This window comes from Bombyx mori, chromosome 15 (genome assembly GCF_030269925.1).
Source record: "Bombyx mori chromosome 15, ASM3026992v2".
NCBI classification, from domain to species: domain Eukaryota; kingdom Metazoa; phylum Arthropoda; class Insecta; order Lepidoptera; family Bombycidae; genus Bombyx; species Bombyx mori.
In genome coordinates, this window is record NC_085121.1 from 3,927,921 (window position 1) to 3,949,855 (window position 21,935).

Sequence of the window (21,935 nt, forward strand, 5' to 3'; positions counted from 1 at the left end):
ATTTATGATATCAAAAACATTTCACAGAAATGATCAAATAGCTTTTAGAGGAACCACGGTATTACCATACTCATAAAAGTTCAATTGATCGAGTTATTAATGACTTTTATCGGTCTAACTAAATAATATGTGAGGGTTTATTCTGTCATAATCATTGCCGTTCTATAGTTTGTTTTGTAGCTACTAAAAGCTACCTAAAGCGTAATTAACTTAAGACGATCGCATAAAAATGTCCTTTGCTTCACCGAAAATTGTCGATATTTCAGTACAATCAAACATGTCCATGTTTAGTTCGTGTGAACTTTGAAACAGGCGACTGATATGCATGCTTTAATTATAACGGCATAGCTCGACCTACTGACCATATGAATGCATATACAGCTCTCGTGATGTGGCGTATTGTGAGTCCGCATTTTCAGCTTATTTTCTGTTTTGAATCCCTGCATCCAACGCGGTTTGAAAGGTGGAGCAGACCTCACACAATGCATTTGAGAATTCGACATCATGTCTCAACGTAGGGGCATCGGCATTTTCATGTCACGTATCAACGTAAATTTGGGTGGATTGTGAACTGTCCACTTATTTCGACCAATAAAACGCCTGAAATGAAGGTTTAAATGTATTCTCTTTTGAATAATAATTCGCGTGACCCACAGAGCAGCAACAAAAACCAGATAGTTTTATGTATACAAAATGCGGCTTCGGTCAAATTCCTGACTAATTGTGATGTATTTACTATGTTTTTACGACATTGTGAAGGATGATGGTATGATAGTATTTGATTGCATGCATGCTTGTCAAATTACAAAACTTGTCGTCTCTGTAAAATTGTTGGCCACGATCGCAAATCTATGATTATTCAAGTCTCGGCAAAAAACCGGTCGTGGACTGGATTGCAATTTATAAAAATACTCGACAGCAAACAGGAAAAGAAAGTTTACGATATTGAATTAAATAAGTATTCCACTATATTTTACTAAATAGAATGAGTTTTATTCGCGCCAACATTTGTCTGGTTGTAAATTTATATAAAACTAGCGACCCGCTCTCGCTTCGCTTCGGAAACATTAAAACACACATGAAACCAAAAAAATAAAATAAAAAAAGTAGCCTATGTTCATCAGGGACAATGCCGGCTTCTAATGGAAAAAGAATTTTTCAAATCGGTCCAGTAGTTTCGGAGCCTATTCGAAACAAACAAACAAACAAATCTTTCCTCTTTATAATATTAGTATAGATAGTATGTAGCATTGCGATGTAAATAGATACGAGCTTGGATTTTATTTTTGTGAGGAATGCTTCCATATCTCCTTTTTGCTAAATCGATTCTTTTGATTGATGACAACGATGAAGTTGTGGACCCAAGCATTTCTAAGTTTTCACTATCCCACATAGCTCACGATTGCTTTGAGACATGAGTCCAAATTGTTTGAGATAGTAAAAAAATTAAATTAATAAATATATTTGTGATGCGCACGTTAATTGTATGGACTATGACACAGGGTCGACTATAGATTATACACATCAACCCTAATTACAGAAGATTAAAGTCTATGCCCAATATCACCCCCACTCCAATACTCCAATTGGTAGGCAGCGGCTTGGCTCTGCCCCTGGTATTGCTGAAGTCCATGGGCGACGGTAACCACTCACCATCAGGTGGGCCGTATGCTCGTCTGCCTACAAGGGCAATAAAAAAAAAAAAAAAAAACTGAACTTGAAGTTTAATATTTATTGTGGTAACGTTACAAACTGGGAGACTGGATACATTTTTAAAATCTTGTACTTCCTTTTTGTTGTAGTTTGTTAGCTGTTTCTATATTTGTTGTCTTAAGAATAAAGTTCAATTTTGATGCGGAACAATCGCGATACGCGTTAAGATTTGGCACGTAATGCGGGCTTTCCAGTACATGTGTCTGCGTCATTAGTTGTGACCGCATTGAGCTTCCTGCGAAACTGACAGAAACACTGTCAAATTTATAAAAAAAAATCACAAATTATTTTTAACTATGCTTTTACCTCAATGAATATTATAATTTTTCCTCTTCTTTATTTCGCACGCCATATACATAAACTTCCACCGGTCACCGTCCTCGACGAAGAGTTCGACGAGCGAACTAAACCATAGACAAAGTCTACTGAGTTTCTCGCCGGATCTTCTCAGTGGGTCGCGATTCCAATCCGGTGGTAGATTCTGCGAAGAAGTACTCTTGCTAGGGCTAATGTTAGCAAATTCTTTCACGTTGAGTCCGTGAGCTCACCTACCCGTACGGTCATAGCTGGAATAGCAGCAGCTTCTTAGGCTACGAAAAAGGGGAAAAAAAACATAAACTTAATTTACAAAACCCATTGATGCGTTAATGTTGTTTTGTATGGGCTCCAGCTACCACACAGCTAAGTAAAATTGCTTGCACAAAAAACGTGCTCATTTATACTAAAAAATAAAAATTGCAAAACGTTTTTCTGTACTAGTAAGACCCTCTTAGATATAATTACTTCGCCATTTCATCATTATTTCTACAGTGTTCAAAATTACAGAACAAGAAATAAAAATGAAAAAAGGCCGAGATTAATGGATAGCTTTAGTTTTTATACAATTAAAGTCAAAGCCGGCGTAACTGTTTAATCTCTGCCGATTCCGGAAATTTCTAGCTCTATCTCCCTTACACGCAGGCATCAAAATATAGATAAATGATTTAGCACTACATAGCCACCCTGTTTCGAATTAGGAAAAATCGTGATTATTACGATACCAGAAACCGGTAAATAAGAGGAGCGCATAACACATATATAATACACATCTTACAAATATTATTAGGAAAAATCCAGAAAAATCACGTTCATCTCACACCTGTTTTCTAGAAACTTCTCATAAAATATATCTTAGTCAGATCTCCACCTTTGAGTTCAAAACGATCTTTTTTTTGTTCTTAGAAATAAATCTAGGTACAAGACAAGATAATAACACTGACCATAGAATAATAAAAACCTGTAAAGCGGAATACGGTATTTTAATATTGTTTTAGTTCTTAGAGGTTCCTTTGTCAGCCGCACGTCTTTGAATCACAATAACATGGAAATGAGAATCGTTGGCGCCATATGCGACTGAATTTACGTCCATTGTGTCGTTTGATGTTTATAGCATTAAAATGTATCTTTCTTGATTTACAATCGGTTTAAAATGTATTACTTATCGTTCACGGTGATTTTATAGTAAATATAAATTGTGTGTCTTAAGTCAAAGCCGAAGCAACATTTCATGTAATGTAATTGCAAATATTCCAATAAACTATTGACGGCGGCTAGTTTTTGTATCGAGAAATAAAACAAACAACCAATAAAACTATGATTTTGGCCTGATTAGTAGTAAAGCTGAAACGTGTATCCGGGTTGTGCCTTTAATTACCAGTTTGAAGTGGTACGGTTCCACGAATTCCTATTGACTCTTAAGAACGATACGATTCGAATAAGCCTCATGTTTCGCGTACATTAACATTAAGTCAGCGTCCTGTGACTTTTATTTATATACTTATCATCATCAGATCGCGCAAGATTTTTCGATCTTGACTTTTTTTTCCTACCTATTCTAGTAGCTTCGAGGGGTTATTCTAGATTCGCCGAGCTAGTAGGTGACCTCACGTGACTCAAACCTGACGACGTTGCTAACACGAACCCTAGCAAGAGCCGTGCTTCGCAGAATCTACCACCGGTTCGGAAACGCGACCCACTGAGAAGATCCGGCGAGAAACTCAGTGGGATGTGTCTGTTGGGTTAATTTACTCGTCGAGCCCTTCGCAGCAAGCGAGCTCGGCGAGAACGATGACCGGTTTTTTTTGCTATGATTGCTTAAAACAATTTACCAACAATTTTTTATTACAATAGTAACTAAATATCAAAATTATAGCGCTACTAATATATTATTTATATTCAGATAATGAGGATAATTAAAAGCATACTAACGCTTAAAATAAAATGAATACAAAAAAAAAACACAGTACATGTTTGATCATTTTAATTAAAGTTCCACGTTTTTCATTTATACGTAACCATTGTTCTCTAAAGGCTTCTGTAGATGTTCATGATTCAATTTCATTCACAATAGCTATCTGTCGTAAAAGCAATTTAGTTCGCCTATTAAGTTCGTGGTTGACATTTTAATGCGAGAAGGATCCTTAACAGATGATAACAACGAGTAGGAAATAGTATGTAATTGTGATTCGGTACGCGTCCAAGTCATACAATATGATTATGTATAGACCGCCGCCCAAAGATTTCAAGGGGTTGGTTTGTAATGAAAACTGAAGCGTTATAAAATTATAACATTTAAAACTGATAATATATTATATTAACTTATTCCATTTAATTCTTGTTTTATTGGACACTTTATTTTAAATTAATTATATATGACGAAGGAGAAACATAAGTAATGTTTTTTAAAAAGTGTGACGTCAGCATTGCCGACATCACGGTTATTAAGTTCTTGACGATGACTCATGTTTGGGCTTCCGAAACAAAACTTCACGAGAACTTTGTGAGCTGCGTATATGTATTTCACGAGAAGCATAACAACATTCCAGAGAGATCCGTACTGTACTACAGCTCGGACACGAATGACCAAGCGCTAGCGGCTAGACAGTACGGCCGAATTTATAGGGCTTGGTACACGTGAGCGAGTTTACACGTTTTTAAAGTATTGAAATTACAATAAAAGGGACTGTTTACCATCAATTTCTCATCCTAATAAACACAGAGTAATTAGTTGATGATCAGATGATCCGATTATCACATTCAATTATTATTATTTTTACAATAAGTAGATAATTAGTCATATTTGCGCCGACATATATACTAGAATCTATTGATTTCGAACAGTCAGTGAGAATTTATAAACGTGTAATTAAATTTCGTTGCATGAACATTAATTACGTAATTGTATAAGGCAGTTTAAATTATGTACATTCATTTTGTTAAAGATAATATTGAAATCGCTGTTTCTCTTCAAATGCACCATAAGCAAAACCCAAGGTTAAGAGCGTAGAGTTCAGCACGCGTTGCGCGCCAACTCGCCACTGTCAACTGAAGGTTGAAGGTTTAGGTTATAACAATATTAGTATTTTTTACACAAAACATTAACAACTTTTAATGTTTTATAATAATCTATATACAATACTAACATTATATAACCAAAATAAACTATGATAACAGAACTTTTGCACAGAGAAAATTGACTAAATCAATGATTAGAATAAATGTAATTTAACAACAAGTACAACAAACAAAGGGAAATGTAATATTATAAAATCAAAACAGCCGTAGTCAACACAGTTAGTAAAAACTCATTAAACGTTTTGAATTGAACCACAAATATTAAGTGGCGGTTTTTGTACAAGCGCAAAAAAAAACAATTGTGTGTGTTTTGTAGTGAGATCAAGAATATTTAAAGGCGAAGTATTCGAATTGAAATGTATGAATTTATAATAAAATTTTATACCCTTAAAAGGTCTAAATCTACCCGGAACAGATTTCCGAGCATAGACAAAATCTAAACATACGTAGCGGCTATCGAGATGTTATAGAAGTTCAGGAAAACATATTCCTGTTATCTGTGAAAATATTCACAAATTCATGTCTAAAATATTTTTACGGAAAAGAAGTCACATTCGATTACTGCACTGTTACATCACGTATGTGCTGCATATTCGTTCTCACATAGAGTAATAAAATACAATTTATATATTTATTAAACTTTAAATCGATGAATTATTTAGATCTGTATTCAAAATATAATTGGCAAATTTTTTTAGACAATATATTGTACATTGCTGCACATATTTTCCGGTTATTATTTTTTGTCGTATAATAATTTGACAGCGACCTAGGTATAATTTTGGCGCGCCTTATTTCTTTTCATCGTCACGGTCGAATAATCTGTGCACGTTCCATTTACACAAATCTATTTTGTGTTCAATTAAAAAAAAAAAGAAAAACCCAATTATTGTTAACATAAGAAAAACAAAATGTTCTAAAAACGAACGCCGAGGATTGAAATTTAAACGTCTATAGGCCGCTACACACGGCAACGATATATCGTACCGATTTATTTATCTGTGCAGTCCGTTTGCGTAGTTTTATCAATCGTGTCGCATGATATATCTTTGCAGATTACTTCGTTTGCACAGTTGATCGGCGGCAGTGGCATTTCCTATTCGATAAATCCACATCGATTGCGATTGCGCAATTTAATAGCGTGGGCTTGGTATATCGCTAACTTTATGAAGACACTCACTGTAGGTGGATCCATCGGGCACAAGTTGTAGCTTCTCGGAAGTGGACACCGCGAACCATTAGATGGGTTCTTTAAAAGCTATAAAAACAAGACTTGGTATTGGCAATACAAAATCCAAAGATTGCAAACAAAATACATTTACGTATAATTATTATTATTAGTAAAAATGCCGCCTACACCAAGCTGTCTGATTACAGACAAGAGCTTTTAGTTGATGTCTTCGTTATTCCTTAATTAATTACGGTAAATTATTTCACGAATTTTATCTCACTTAATAAATTCAAATGTGAGTACATTATTTTCTTTTTAAAAACAAGCCCTTACGTTATAATTAAGTGTCCTTTTGCTGGTCAAGCCGAAAAAATCTTCTGTTATTGCTCATAACAACTTTGACGCGTTAGGCTCTGAGGGCAAAAAGGACGTGGCGTGAGGAAAGCATACGATCATCCGATATATCTGTGAAAACCTTCGATCATCAATAGTAACTATTGTTGATCGAAGGTGAAAACTCTAATCATTACAACATATCGTGGTGGTGTGCAACGACCAAAGTATTTTTATAAAACTACATACACCGTTTGAATGTTAGCTTTTAGAAACGCATTCTAATGCTTTTTAACTTTTTTATTGTATGTAGTAGATTATATTCTAGTCTGCAAATTTCAAATGCGTCGCGTCTTGCATTATAATTTTACAACTAGGTACTCTTTGTTTGAAACGCACATTGAATTTTCTAAATTGAAAAGTGATGCAATGAACAACACAGACACAGAAATTACCGGTTACTCAAACAAATAATTTACAGTTAAACATAAATTAATATATGTTTTTTAAATGTATATGGTAATAAATTTATAGATGTTTGAATATTTTTCGAATGCATCTACCGAGGTCATAGGCTGATTTATCACACCGTGAAAGTTCGATAATTAATTCAAAGTTATTTCTAAAAGCTTAAACGTTAAAGCTTAAACGTGTTTAGTTGGTAGAGCGAAAAATATATAAAATTATCGCGAAATAATATAAATATAATAATATAAAGCGAAAAATATGTAATATTAATAGTCGAACCTCGAACGGGCTCGACGAGTAAATTAAACCAAAGACACAGCCCACTGAGTTTCTCGCCGGATCTTCTCAGTGGGTCGCTTTTCCGATCCGGTGGGAGATTCTGCGAAGCACGGCTCTTGCTAGGGTTCGTGTTAGCAAACAAAATGTGTGCAATTCACACGTGGTAGAAGTGAAACCTTCCAAAATTAAAATACAATTATCCTAAACGTCTTAAGTATATGTAAAATTTTGTCATTAGTAAATAATTGTAAGGTGTGAATTGATATTTTAATTTCACGTATAATCCTAAATTAAAATTCACTACAAGAGCTTTCATACACACGTTAGTATTAAAAAATCTCACAGATGGCGCTGTATTAAATAGTATGTATATTTCTGTCTCATTTTTTGCTGGCTTCATCCTACACATTTTTGTATTTGTGTCTCTTACCTGTCGTTTTTTCCGTTGCATCCGGTTTGAAATCACAACGATTCTAAAGAAGTTTTCACTTCAAAAACTAAAACAATTGCCTGTCTGTTATGTGAGAACGTGAAACCATTTTACGAAATTTCGCGTCGTGATGGTTTGAACCCTGGAAAAGAATAAAGGCTAGCTTTCATCCCGCTACTGAGCCCGTGTCCGCCTATGCGATATAAGTCAAAGCGATTGAAGCCAATATCGGAAAGCTATGAAAACATACACGGTCAAGAATAAATTTGAAACACAATTCTTAATTTTCCATATCGGCGCCAATTTTACATTCTTGATCTTGATTCACAATTGAACGAACGTGACATCTCAGTACTGTGTTAATAAAAACGTTTATTTTGTAACGTAACGTATATAATTTAACAATTTAGCGAATGTTTAGCGTGTCGCGAACGAGATCATGTCATTGTCACGGTCGTACTATTCCTGTATTTGCGTTCCACATTTATATCTCTATGTGTGTATTTGTTCAAAAATTTACTGCGTTCGTTCTTAGCCAATATTGGAGTTCTGAAATTCGGTAGAAGACTTCTAATGTGTATTGCGTTTCCGGGAATATTTCTTCGCCCAAAACACGTCATTACGGAACCTCCCGATCTAATAACGGTGCTTTTAGGTACCACAAGCACCGATCACCGTCCTCGTCGAACCCGTCGCTTGCGACAAAGGGCTTGACGAGCGAATTAGCCCACAGATACAGCCCACTGAGTTTCTCGCCGGATCTTCCCAGTGGATCGCGTTTTCGATCCGGTGGTAGATTCTGCGAAGCACTGCTCTTGGTAGGGCCAGTGTTAGCAACACTCCGGTTTGAGCCCCGTGAGCTCACCTACATGTTAGGACGAAGCTGAAATAGCCTCTCAAGGCTATCAGCATAGGTAGGAAAAATAAATAAAAATAAAGATCTGGTTCCTATATAATGAAAAAATCAAATATACACATTGTAAGCGTTTGAAAAAAAAAAACAAAGAAATACCGCATAATGGTGTAGGTAATACGGCACGTCTCGTCTCAACCATGCCTCCGTACTATAATCTAATAAATGAGTGCAAACCGCGATCATCGCTATCACACAAGATCAGTACACAGCCATCCAAGCAGCAGTCGGTTATTATCCCTCACTGTCAAGGTCAAATAAAGACGTGATGCTATAATTTTCAAACGTAACGTGATCCGTCATGCGAATCAGAAACACGACAAAAACATTCGATTGATTTCAAACATAACATATTTCTCATTGTTGTGCTACTGATAAATGTTAATATGTAATGTTGTTCCTTAAATTAGTTTCTATACAAATTCTCGTTTTTAAACTTGTGCTTTAAGTTTTACTTATGCGGCGTTATGTTATTAAAAATAAATATGGTAACATACATGAGTAATAACATTAATGTTGTTTACGGCAAACGAAAAAAAAATATATACACAGTTAATATATCACACATCGGAAGAAACATTTGTGATTCATGTGGTTCATTAAATATTTTTTTCCACGGTCTAAAATTAAAATTACAGTAATAAATATGTATAAATGTTATTATCATTTAATTCGTCATCCACTGCCAGGGTCACTCCGACCTCGTAATCTCACGGAGTATACAAATGTATATTCTCTTAATTTGATGTGTGATCTGAAGCAAGACACTAGAATCAGCTCTTCATTTACTCACTGACTACTATTTTATGGTACATAATTTAAAAAATCTTTATGAAAGATATCTAGCGTGGTCAAGCACAGATATTATTGTAATAAATAATAGTTTAAAAAAACTAAAAAACACGATTTATATAAAATTCAACTAAAAAATAGAAAATAAATTTTAATAAACTATTATTTATTTTTCATTTTTTAGTTATTTTTTTTTTTGCAAATTGAGTAATGGAATAATCTTATCAACATAGTGTATTATCATCGGTCCTCGATAAATCTACAAAGTTTGAATGAAATCTTGCCGTTTAATGTGGGTCAAAATCGCGTCTAAAGGAGCATACATACAAGTGAAGCTAATATAGATCGTGTAAAAAGATAACTAGCCAAGTACCAATTTAGATAGTTCTTCTTATCTTAAGCAGAAGTTCGAAATAATAATTTTTTGCATATTGTTCCCTCATATGTTGTTCATAATTTAGTAGTAACACAAGAATAATTTACCCGTGTAATTGCTTTATAGTTCTCAAGGAACTAGGAAGCAAAATGAGCGATATATTTCAGAGATTCCAGGAAGTTTCGTCCATTGTTTGTTCGTTTTATTTCTCACGTCAAATAATATATAAGCGAGAAATGGTTTATGCAAATTTATATTTTTACAAGCGAACGTGTGCCGTGTCCTTATCTGGATGTCCACAAAGCCGCTATGATAAGACTAGCTCAATTTGCTACCATAATCATTAGCCGGGCATTTGTCGGTAAAACCAACATTACATTTGTGTCAAGTTCGCTTTCTGATTTCATTTACTTGAAGTGTGATAAACGAGTACATGAGATAATGAAAAAATATTTTTCTACAAAAACTTATGGTACTGTTTGTTTTTTATACAAACTGTGCAGCATAGTTAATAGAATGACTTGTGATTTAAAATGTAGTGGCTTCTTATTTTACCTTTATACCTAGGACTGTATGTTACGTCAATATTCACAGAGGGCAAGGGAACGTAGGGATTCATAAACGCAATAATGTTTTATCTCTTAATAAACAACACTTCGATCCAGATATGAGTGAGCACAATACAATTCAAGCCTGAATATTCACACATAATACTTAAAAAGTAAAATATAATGTATAAACAATAATAACAAAAAATCTAAACGCATTTTGCGTTTATCAGTGTTAAACACCTAAAACCAATGAATGACATAACACCTTAAATTACAATAATTATTCGATGATAGGGTCCGAAACCAGTTACTTTATGGTAAGCTACTAATTTTATTTGAAAAAAATACAACGCGGAACGATCTGTACTACTATAAATAAACATTTAAATTAAAAAATAATAACTGATGTAGTAAACAACGGTATAAGATTCCTTCACAGAACGATTTGATTTCACTACGAGAAATCGATAAGCCATTAATCATAATATAATAGAAACTGCGCTGCTGTGTACCAAATTGAACTGTCGGGATAAAAGTCCAGAAGTATGCAGAATTCGCCAGAATAGAAATTCAAAGTAAGACAATGGATTTATTATTTTATTATTTTGATTTATTAAAAATGAAAATGTCGCACACATTCGTCTCAAAAACTAAGCACTAAACAATTTAACTAAGCCTTATAAGTCTTCGATAACTCATGAAAAAAAATCTATAGGACATTATAGGATTGCATTCTTTAAATAACATTTTTATTTTATTTATGCATTGCATTTTAGGCATTTCATTTTATTTGTAGGCAGCGGCTTGGCTCTGCCCCTGGCATTGCTGAAGTCCATGGGCGACGGCAATCACTCACCATCAGGTGGGCCGTATGCTCGTCTACCTACAAGGGCAATAAAAAAAATATGCATTAGTGGCTTTGCATCTACTTTCGACCACATCTAACATAATTATTCGACATAAAAATAACAGTAGAACCTTACTAAGTCAATAGTTCTACATATATTATTAAGTATTCAACTATTATCTAGAACTGCAAAGTGGTGGTCATGATTTAGTTATTTCATTCTCATTACGACCGCATGTTTTAAATAATCGTGATTGAACTGTTGTATTACATTTTCTGCAGAATGGAAACGTTTGGATCTCGTCACTGTAAGACGTAGCTTTGCATATAATTCTTTATACAGGAGATGTACAATCAAAATATGAACATTAGAATTTTATTGTAATACTAGCTGACCCGGCCGACTTCGTAATGCCTCAATTGATAAATAAAAGATTTATCTACCTTTTAAACCTTCCCTGGACTTCCACGAATAATTCAAGACCAGACCAAAATTAGCAAATCGGTCCTGCCGTTCTCGAGTTTTAGCGAGACTAACGAACAGCAATTCATTTTTATATATAGAGACAGATTGTAATGTACCTAAGTCCTGACTAAGTTGCTAATTTTAAGATTTGCTCTTGGCAACCCTCTCTTCCATTCCAGCCTTTTAGTACCGTACATGGCAAGTTGTAATTAAATTATAATAAAATAAAAATAAAAACGCGAAAGTTCATTTTACAAGCCTGTATTTTATTTATGGTATAAAAGCCGCACCCTATACCGAAACGAAAATATAGTATTTATTACTCGCCCACGTGACCATGAAGAAGAATGCATGCGTAATTGTAAAATCTATACAAATTAGTACTACAATCTCAGAGCGAAAAATTGATTTTATCGTGATTAAAATAAGATTCATTTATAAATCCAAGTCAATGTTCGTAAATTCGAGTACGAGACTCTCTCCTTGAAACGCGATATCGAACAAATTTCAAAATCTGACTCTATTTCGTTCACAAAAAGTTTTTAAATTATCTTTATTCATCTTGTTTATTGTTTGATACAGAAAAAAGGTCAAAATTCTCAAATTTTATGCTTCAATTAACCAGATATACCCAAACTTTTTTTTTATGTGGTAAGTAAGACGAGCTTGCGCTTAAGCTGGTTCTAAAAGCGAATGTCGAGATGTGACATCGACATCACAGTTACATATATTATGGTCATTTACACGGTTTTCCATTTTCAGTAGACATGACAAATGCAACTTTAAGGACATAGTTTTTTTTATTACTTAGATAGATGGGTGGACGGGCTCAAAGCCTACCTGGTGTGAAGTGGTGACTAGAGCCATGCATAGACATCTACGACGTAAATGCGCCACCCACGTTGAGATATAAGTTCTAAGGTCTCAAGTATCCACCCTTCTAACCGAAACGCATTACTGCTTCACGGCAGAAATAGGCAATGGTGGTACCTAGCCGCGCGGACTCACAAGAGGTCCTACAGCCAGTAATTACGCGAATTATAATTTTGCGGGTTTGATTTTTATCACACGACGTTATTCCTTCACCGTGGGAGTCAGTCGTGAATATTTGTTGAGTACGTATTTCATTAGAAAAATTGGTACCCGCCTGGGATTCAAACACCGGTGCATCGCTCAACACGAATGCACCAGACATCTTATCCTCTAGGCCACGACGACTTCAATACTTCACGACTATGACTTTTTCAGAAAAATTATCTAAAAGATTTATGTCATACTTTGGAGGTGACGATATTGGGGTCATCAGTTTCGAGGTACACGATAAAGGGAAGATCTTCTATCGAGCAATTTCAATTGCTTGGTAGACTGACGGTCCGTATGTTTGGCACTTGTATATATGCAAGCTTATCTTAAAAATGTCGTAAATGAAATTAAAGCATCTGTCTAATATCTTGTGTGCTATTTAAGGCTATTGCTTCACATACTTCATTAAGTTTTATCAAAATTGTATGTTTTAAGCCTAATCAATGTGCTCGTTTTTTTTAGCCATAAGCGTTCGTCAACATATTGCGTATGATATCTATTATAATATGTAGGTACTGAACTATTGAATTAGAACAGGTATAGAATAAAATCTTCCATGTGATCAGTGCTCCAACTCGAAATTCGAATCTCTAAAATTTAAAATTATCATGTTTTACGTGTCATGTCACTTCGGGCACGGTAACCGATAACAATCCAATAAAACTTTACATGCGCTTAATAGCTCTCACTAGAATTTTGATTTAGGCATAAATTTAGTTTTAGTTAGGTACGGAAAGAATTTCACTTACAAGAAACGCGAGAAACTACTTCAAGCGGCACGCCTATCTGTGTCCTTAATCTATATATTAATGCGTGAAGCAAAAACTTTGTACCCCTTTTTACGAAAATTGCGCGGACGGAGGAGTATGAAATTTCCCACAGTTATAAAGAATATAGAGAAGGATGCAATTTTTTTTTTAAATTACTCATTAGTATACATTAAATCAATAAAAAAAAATCATTACACACACTAACATTTATTTGACACACGCGCATATAAATACTCTTAATTTATTGTCAAACTTTTGTTATTGCTTAAAGTCTATGGTCAAATTGAGAATAGCTTAATATTGTTTATCTTTAATATTATTTTTCTATAGTGTGGTCTTCATAAAATCTGTGAATATAAAGAAGTGTAGTGGTCTTTGACAATAGAACCTTAATAATGTTCAAACTTATAATTCCAATTAATTCTAGTCGAATTTCGACTACTGCGGGACCACTAGTAATCTCGAAAAGGTAAATACTTACTGTTCTCGTGTTGAAAGCGGTTGCATATTTGCTTTTGGATGTTGTGTGTGTCTTGTTAACAATGTGCTCATGATACGAGGACAAGAAACGACTCGCTCGGTCCGTATTGGCTTATCTGAAACAAACAGAGCACTCTTAATTTTTAATACACTTGATAACGATAAATCTTCTATTAATGTTTTCATTTTTAAACGCCACAAATATTCTAATACGATTTTGTATAAGGATATAGGCATGCCTAGATTTTAGGTTGTGTTGTATTTAAAAATCAGCGTTAAATTCTATAATAGACAATACATTTTTAAAATATACAGTTGAGTGTAGTTGAGTTTAAGTAGGATATAATAAATAAAATATGTTATTATCTACTTATTACTATTTTTTTCTTTTTTTTATTGCTTAGATGGGTGGACGAGCTCACAGCCCACCTGTTGTTAAGTGGTTACTGGAGCCCATGGACATCTACAACGTAAATGCGCCACCCACCTTGACATATAAGTTCTAAGATCTCAGTATAGTTACAACGGCTGCTCCACCCTTCAAACCGAAACGCTTGACTGCTTCACGGCAGAAATGGGTGGGGCGGTGGTACCTACCCGCGCGGACTCACAAGAGGTCCTACCACCAGTAAAAATTAACATTATTATTTATTGTCATTATTATTAGGGAGTCCAACACTCATATAAATATTAGGTTATTCTAATTTTATGACATTGTATCAAAAAACATTTAAATATCATCGTATTACAACGGGAGATCGCAGTGAATACAAATATAAAGGGTCTACAATAGAGCTACAATAATTAATTATTTAATTTAGAAGAAGACAGTTTTCAATGAAGTTGAAAAGAAGTTTCAATCATTACAAAAGAAACAATGGCTGTGTCTGGACATAAACAATAAAATCAAACGGCTGTTTCTACAATCATTTTCTTAACAAAAGACCCCATTTCAAAATGGTAGTTGTGTTGATAATGTGTGATTGTTACTTAAATGTCACTGTTTACATAATCAATATAGAAAGTCAGCTAAATTTCAAAATAAAAATTTATAGCCTAAATAATCTGTTATATTAATACAGACTTTAGATTTGATAGAGTTTGAAAGATACAATTATTTTTTATTTAAAATTAAAGAGGTGAATAAATTAAAAATATGTAAAAAGTGAATATAATAAGCCTTTGTGTCATGTAGAGTGTAGATAATGTAGAGCTCTCCAGGCAAGGTTAAGGATAATAGTATATTTTGTGGTTTTCGCGTGTCGTAAACATAATTAAAACTGCCTTCATGGCTTAATCTCAGCGTTATTTGTCGACATTTGAATACTGTGCTAACTAGCGTCAATTTTAACAAATATCTTAGTCTTCCGTGACCACGAAAACTGTAAATTATTCAAAACGTCTGAAATAACTGTATTTACTGGTGGTAGGACCTCTTGTAAGTCCGCACGGGTAGGTATTACTACCCTGCCTATTTCAGCCGTGAAGCAGTAATGCATTTCGGTTTGAAGGGTGGGGCAGCCGTTGTAACTATACTGAGACCTTAGAACTTATATCTCAAGGTGGGTGGCGCATTTACGTTGTAGATGTCTATGGGCTCCAGTAACCACTTAACACCAGGTGGGCTGTGAGCTCGTCCACTCATCTAAGCAATAAAAAATAATAATAATACAAAAAAAACAGAAATTAAAACACAAAAGTAATTTTAATTTTGATTAAGTATTGAGTCTAAATTGTCTATACGACCTTTTTGGTTTTGTAACGCCCCCCTACACTTTTACAACAGGCACTATGAAAAAATATTTATTAAAAATGAAATTACATTTAATTTTAGTTTTAAAACAATTTTATTAAAATTATCCCGAAAAAGTCAAATAAAGCTACTTTTCTCAACACACAGCCTGACAGTTTTATTTCGGTCAATATAAAACTTAAGGCGCAATGAATGTGCTTATAGTGGAAAGGTTTAGTGAGTGTAGGCTTGCCCGAACATGCAAGTACATTAGGCGTCAGAAGTGTGTCCATTAAAAACGAATAAAACCTATCGATATTTTATCACGTTAGTCGTATTGCAATTAAAATCGGTAACAAAAGCAATGAAACTTAACAATTCAACTATATAGTGTTGAGAATCGTCCAATCTATTTTTGGTCTGCAGTTTAACGAACTCATTACGGCATTCCTCCACTGTAATACTTGGCTCTGGGTAGTACAACCTGCCGTAATAAAAAGCCTGTGAGATGTACCGATAAATCCTCACATTTACTTTTTTATTTACTAGAATATTCAATGTGGTTTTTCTAGTTAATATTCTAAAATGGTACAAGATATTTTCTCGGACGTAATTTTTTATAATTAGATAATTGACAAGAAATAGATAATTTTATCGATTACAAGCGGCCCGATCCGGCTCCGCTCGGGTCTTTAACAAAAATTTCAAAGATATTTGACGTTTTTTTTATTTTAAAAAAAAGAACACTAATTGCAGCATAACTATAATAGTTAGATATATGCTGTCGCAACACTTTTTGTAAATAGTAATGTGTTCTACAAAGTCGTAGTACATTATTTTATTCTATCATCAATAGTTTTTGCAGGGCACGCGATGTAAAGAATATTTTAGATATTTTTTTTACACTTTGGGTTACATTATTGGAGTTTTAGTAAGGATCCCTAATTTTTTTCAAAAAAGATTATTAACCTATGTCACTCGGGAATAGTGTAGCTTCCAAACAGTGAAAGAATTTTTCAAATCGGTTCAGTAGTTTCGGAGCCTATTCAATACAAACAAACAAACAAATCTTCCTTTCCTCTTTATATTATTATCTATACTAATATTATAAAGAGGAAAGATTTAGTATAGAAGTATAGATTCGTATTGTAGCTGTTTTAGATGTTTAAATTTTAAGTATTTGCTATGACATTGCTGAAAATAGAGCCAAGATGCTGTGTACCATAAACACAACTAATGGTCAATTAATATTCAATTTTCAATGAGTTCGCTCTCATTTAGTACTGTATCTACCGGAGCGTAAAGCACCTGCTTTGAGGTATGAGGTCTCGGTTGTATTGTATAACGGTTGTTTGACCCTTCAAAATAGAATGCATACATTTCTGACCGCTGTGACTTCTAATACGGCTTGTTTTTATTATACCATCATATGAAAGTCATCAGTGTTTAAATACCTATTCCTGTTTTTTTTTTGTTTGTTTATAATCCGTTGTATGTTTTTGGTGAGAAAAGGACTCAAAATGGCAACGATAAAATTAATTGATACACTTTTAATTATCATTAAGATTCGAGGAAAGTGACATTCCATTTGAGAAATCTTAGAAATTTCGATGAAATATTCAGACTACATAATTTTAAACGTCCGAACTAACTGAATTCTCAATTTATATAAAACCAAAAATTTATTTTAAACTTTTTTTTAATACCGTTATTGAAAAATCACGAACCAACTAGAATTGACTTAATGGTATATAATTAATTTATTAACTTGTATATTAAATGATATCGAATGTTTCTCTTTATAAGAGAAAAAAAAAGTAGGTCACGAATTTTCTATTGAATTTTTGGTCTGAGACTAAAACGTATTTGCCTTAATATTTTTTTTTTATAATGAGTCCATACAATAAAAATATTAAATGTAAGAATTAAGAATCTACAGTTACAAATTTTATTAGCAAGCAAAAAATATACGTATGGTGTATATTGTATTGTGTCGAATCTAGTTGATTCGCTGATACCGTGCTCAAAAAGAGTTGCGTTTTGAATAAAAAATCAGGTGCAGTCACCGACCGAGTTTACCTGTCATCCCCGTGTCTCTCGGCTCATTCGAATGTACGGCTTGAAACCGAGAGGTGGTCTACGCACGAACTCCTAAACAACGAAACACAATACTATCAAGCGTCTTCGGAATTTTTCAATTACAAATTGCGTATTCGCGTTGATTAAAATTTTCTTATTCACTCTGTTGCAATTGTGCGGTTTAGGTGCTCATAAAGCAATCGTCTGACGATAGAAAGTGCCTATTATTTATTAAAATGAAAACGGATTACGCTATGGATGAAATGCAGAAGAGTAAGTAAAAATAATTTGAGGTACAAAATTTCTTAGTAATTTTTATTGTAATTAAAAAAAAGCCACGAGACAAAGACGCGTTATTTTGTCATAATAATAATATTTTTGTAATATACTTTAAAACAGATAAACGTTTTGGTAAAAAAAATATATTACGACATTAGATTGAATTGATATTAATGCGAAAAGTAATTAAGGGCAGTTGCTACATCCACAAGTATATAGTGAATATTTACATTGACAATCTTATCACAAGGCTACTATTACATATATTTGTTTTTATAGTTGAAACATCGCGCTCCAACGATTCGCACTGCGTATATTTAAAATTAAACAAAAAAAGACGACATTGAAGTATTCCTATTGTGATAGATATCAATTAACATAACACCTGTTTGAGATACGTTCGTATAAAAAATATTAGTAAAACAGATTAGGTTCCGCATCGTGATCTTACTTCGACAAGCAATTTTTTTATTTTTTTATTTAAGACCCGACGTGATTTTATGATCTTTCTTTAATTAGGGAATTCTGTGACTTATGAAGACATGAATCTGTAATTAGTCAGATGATAAATATGTATATGCATTTAACCATGCTAAAATCGATTTTATTACATTAAATAGATCGTTCAATGAAATGAGTAATGACCATTCCTATAGCAATTGCTGGCAATCAATCTCCGCTGTCAAATCATCTCGAATAGTTAATTATACGCCATACAATAGTGTAAATGAAGCATTAATTGCTTCGCATTTATAAATTCATCGAAGTAAGAATTAATCATTATCTGATTATGCAAAAAGCAAAATATGGGTTTTCGATAGAAAACCCGTAAACATTCATTGCAATTGACCGAAATAAGAAAAAATCTTAAAATAAATATAATAAGAAGAACGGGCTAAATATTTAACTTTGTTCTTTTTAATTTTATAAAGAAAAAACATTTTTTTTAATATTTCTTTGCAAGTATTATTTGTGTATGAATAAATAAAATTCATTTGAATATTTTATGTTTTGGTTAATAAACCACCTGTTAAGTTAAGACTAATTAAAAGGTTTACTTTAGAATACTAATAAAAACCACGATTTAGAATTATAGCTTTCTCATTAAACCTATTAATAAAACACTACCTACTCGATAAGTTCGACAGTTAAAATGACAGAGACAATAGCTTGTTGTTCAATTTGTGTTTACTGTTTGCTATCGACAACTGCTATGTTAGTTTGTCATGATTTTTCTCGTTTTATGAATTTCAAAAAAGAACATAACAGTGCCTATAGAAATAAATATTTTCATTTAACTAATTACTAGACGATGAGCTTTGCCCGGTTTTTTTTTATAACGCCAAGTTGTTGTGTCTTTAAAGCGGCTAGTTGCCCTCAATTTAAGAAAATTAGTATTATTATTCGCCAATAGATGTCGGGAAGAGTTGATTATTGAAAACACGAATAAAACAACATTTTCTGAAAATAAATCGTAACTAAATCGATTTATCGCCCCCGAAATCCCCTCTATACTAAATTTTATGAAAAACTTTGGAGCCGTTTCCGAGATTCAGATTATATATATATTAATATATATAGCTCGTTAAAGGTATAAGATTCCGAATGTGTTTTAGTTACTGTTATTTCTTTTTTAAATCCATTCAAAATCTTCCCGAAGAATGTTTAAATTTATCATTCTTTATAACATTTGTAGGAAGTACTTACTGAAAGTGAAACGAAATACGAGATATTTTCTCGAAAGTTCTAATCCCTATTTCTCCATTAGTCAAGTTAACCGCAAACCGTTCGGCCTAATGTGTTTTCCATCGAAGTCAATTACAACATTTATTACAATAAATATACGAACTACTCCGTGATCTCGTGAAGATCTTTAACATGAATTCCGCGAATATTACGCTTACGATCTGCTGGTTTTTAGGACGACAATTTACAGAGTTTTTCTTTAATTCCGCTTAAAAAAATAATTTGAAGTTTCTTAGACGAAGTATTTTTATATTTTTATTTTTTTGTTATATTAAATTTTACGATGCCCGAACATACTTCTAGATTATTCTGCGTAACGATTTTCAATTAAAATAAATTAACCGAATCGTGATCTATGATTTCATTATATTATATACCTGTTATATATCTGTATATATATATCTGATGCGGAATTCAAGACTTCGACGATTATCTCCTTCTCTTATTAATAAAAGCTATATAAATAATAAAACAAAGTTATTGTTTTGAAAAATCAACGCAAAGGGTTTTTTCATTCGTAATAGTTGCTTGTAATTAAACTTTAAGTCATGGAAAATCGCTTTGATGTAGACTCGTCTGTAAATATCGAAGCGAACGTAATTGGTGTAATTGAGAAATGAAAACGTAGATTTTCTTTCTAATCGACTTGTAATACGATTCGTGCTATTTCCTTCGATTGCAACGAAAGATCATTAAGGCGTTTTTTTTTTTAAGTAATAGGTCCCATATTAAACATTGTGCGATATTTAGTAAATATCCACTAATAGTTTTTAGGTTTTCATGTGTTTAATTAGCTAGGGAAGTGATAGTTTCACTAATATAATTTTTCGTAATTATAGCCAATAATAAATCATAGATCGATAAAAGAAGTATTCAAAAATATCTTCATGGCTAACCCATAATTCTTATCTTATATGTTCCACTCGAAAAATACTTCGAAATTGTCATGTGTTTTATATTAAATATTATTTTTATGTCTCGAGGTAGAAAGTGGCTTACTGGCGGTAGGATCTTTACTGGTGGTAGGACCTGTTTACTGGTGGTAGGACCCCATTTACTGGTGGTAGGACCTCTTGTGAGTCCGCACGGGCAGGTACCACCACTTTGCCTATTTCTACCGTGAAGCAGTAGTGCGTTTCGGTTTGAAGGGCGGGGCAGCCGTTGTAACTATACTTGAGACCTTAGAACTTATATCTCAAGGTGGGTGGCGCATTTACGTTGTCGATGTCTATGGGCTCCAGTAACCACTTAACGCCAGGTGGACTGTGAGCTCGTCCATCCATCTAAGCAATAAAAAAAGTGGCGTTTATCCTGTATTCAATATGGTAAATTTCTTAACTCAGACGCGCAATGAATTCATCCGTCGATGTTTCAAAAATGGCTCTTAACGTCAATGATCATGATCTATTTGTCAACAGAGACAAGCTCCATCATCGGGCTGTCAGATGTAACGGACAACAAGCTGATCTGGAGGCAGCTGGTCGCGGAACTGGTTGGCACCTTCCTCCTTACTTCTATTGGCGTGGCCGCCTGCATCACCATCAACGCCAGCACAGCGCCCCACACCACCAGCATTGCGTTGTGCTTTGGCTTGCTCGTTGGATCTATTGTGCAGGTTAGTTTTAATAGTGATAACTAAAAGAAGGATTTTATTAAGAGGGATGCTCTCGAACAATTCCTCCGAACACTCCCCGTGGAATATTCAGTATAAAGCACAAACACGTTTTCTGCAATCATCTAAATTGTAACCGCAGTAATACTAAAAATAGATCCGTGTTAATTTGGGCTGCCCGATGGATCCATAGTGCAGGTTAGTTTTAATAGTGATAACTGAAAAAGGGATTTCATTGGTAGATCATAGCATATGAGATCTTTTAACCAAAAGATTTGTGTACAAAGTTAATTAATTTTGTATTAGGAATAGGCAGGTATAACTTCTTATATGAAATTTAGGACTTCTTTTAATTTATCAGATATCTATACTAATATTATAAAAAGAAAATATTTGATTGTCTGCTTATATCAAATTGGCGC

General features: G+C 33.6%; 1 protein-coding gene across 3 annotated transcripts in view; it reads left to right on the forward strand.

Moving 5' to 3' along the window:
* LOC692464 (aquaporin) overlaps positions 1 to 21,935 on the forward strand; it is a 99,415-nt gene that overhangs the window by 23,898 nt on the left and 53,582 nt on the right. For 2 of the 3 annotated variants that reach the window (XM_012692288.4, NM_001043454.1), the window contains 1 exon segment: positions 21,320 to 21,516. In XM_012692288.4, coding sequence (XP_012547742.1) covers positions 21,320 to 21,516 — 197 coding nt within the window. 3 annotated transcript variants of the gene reach the window in all.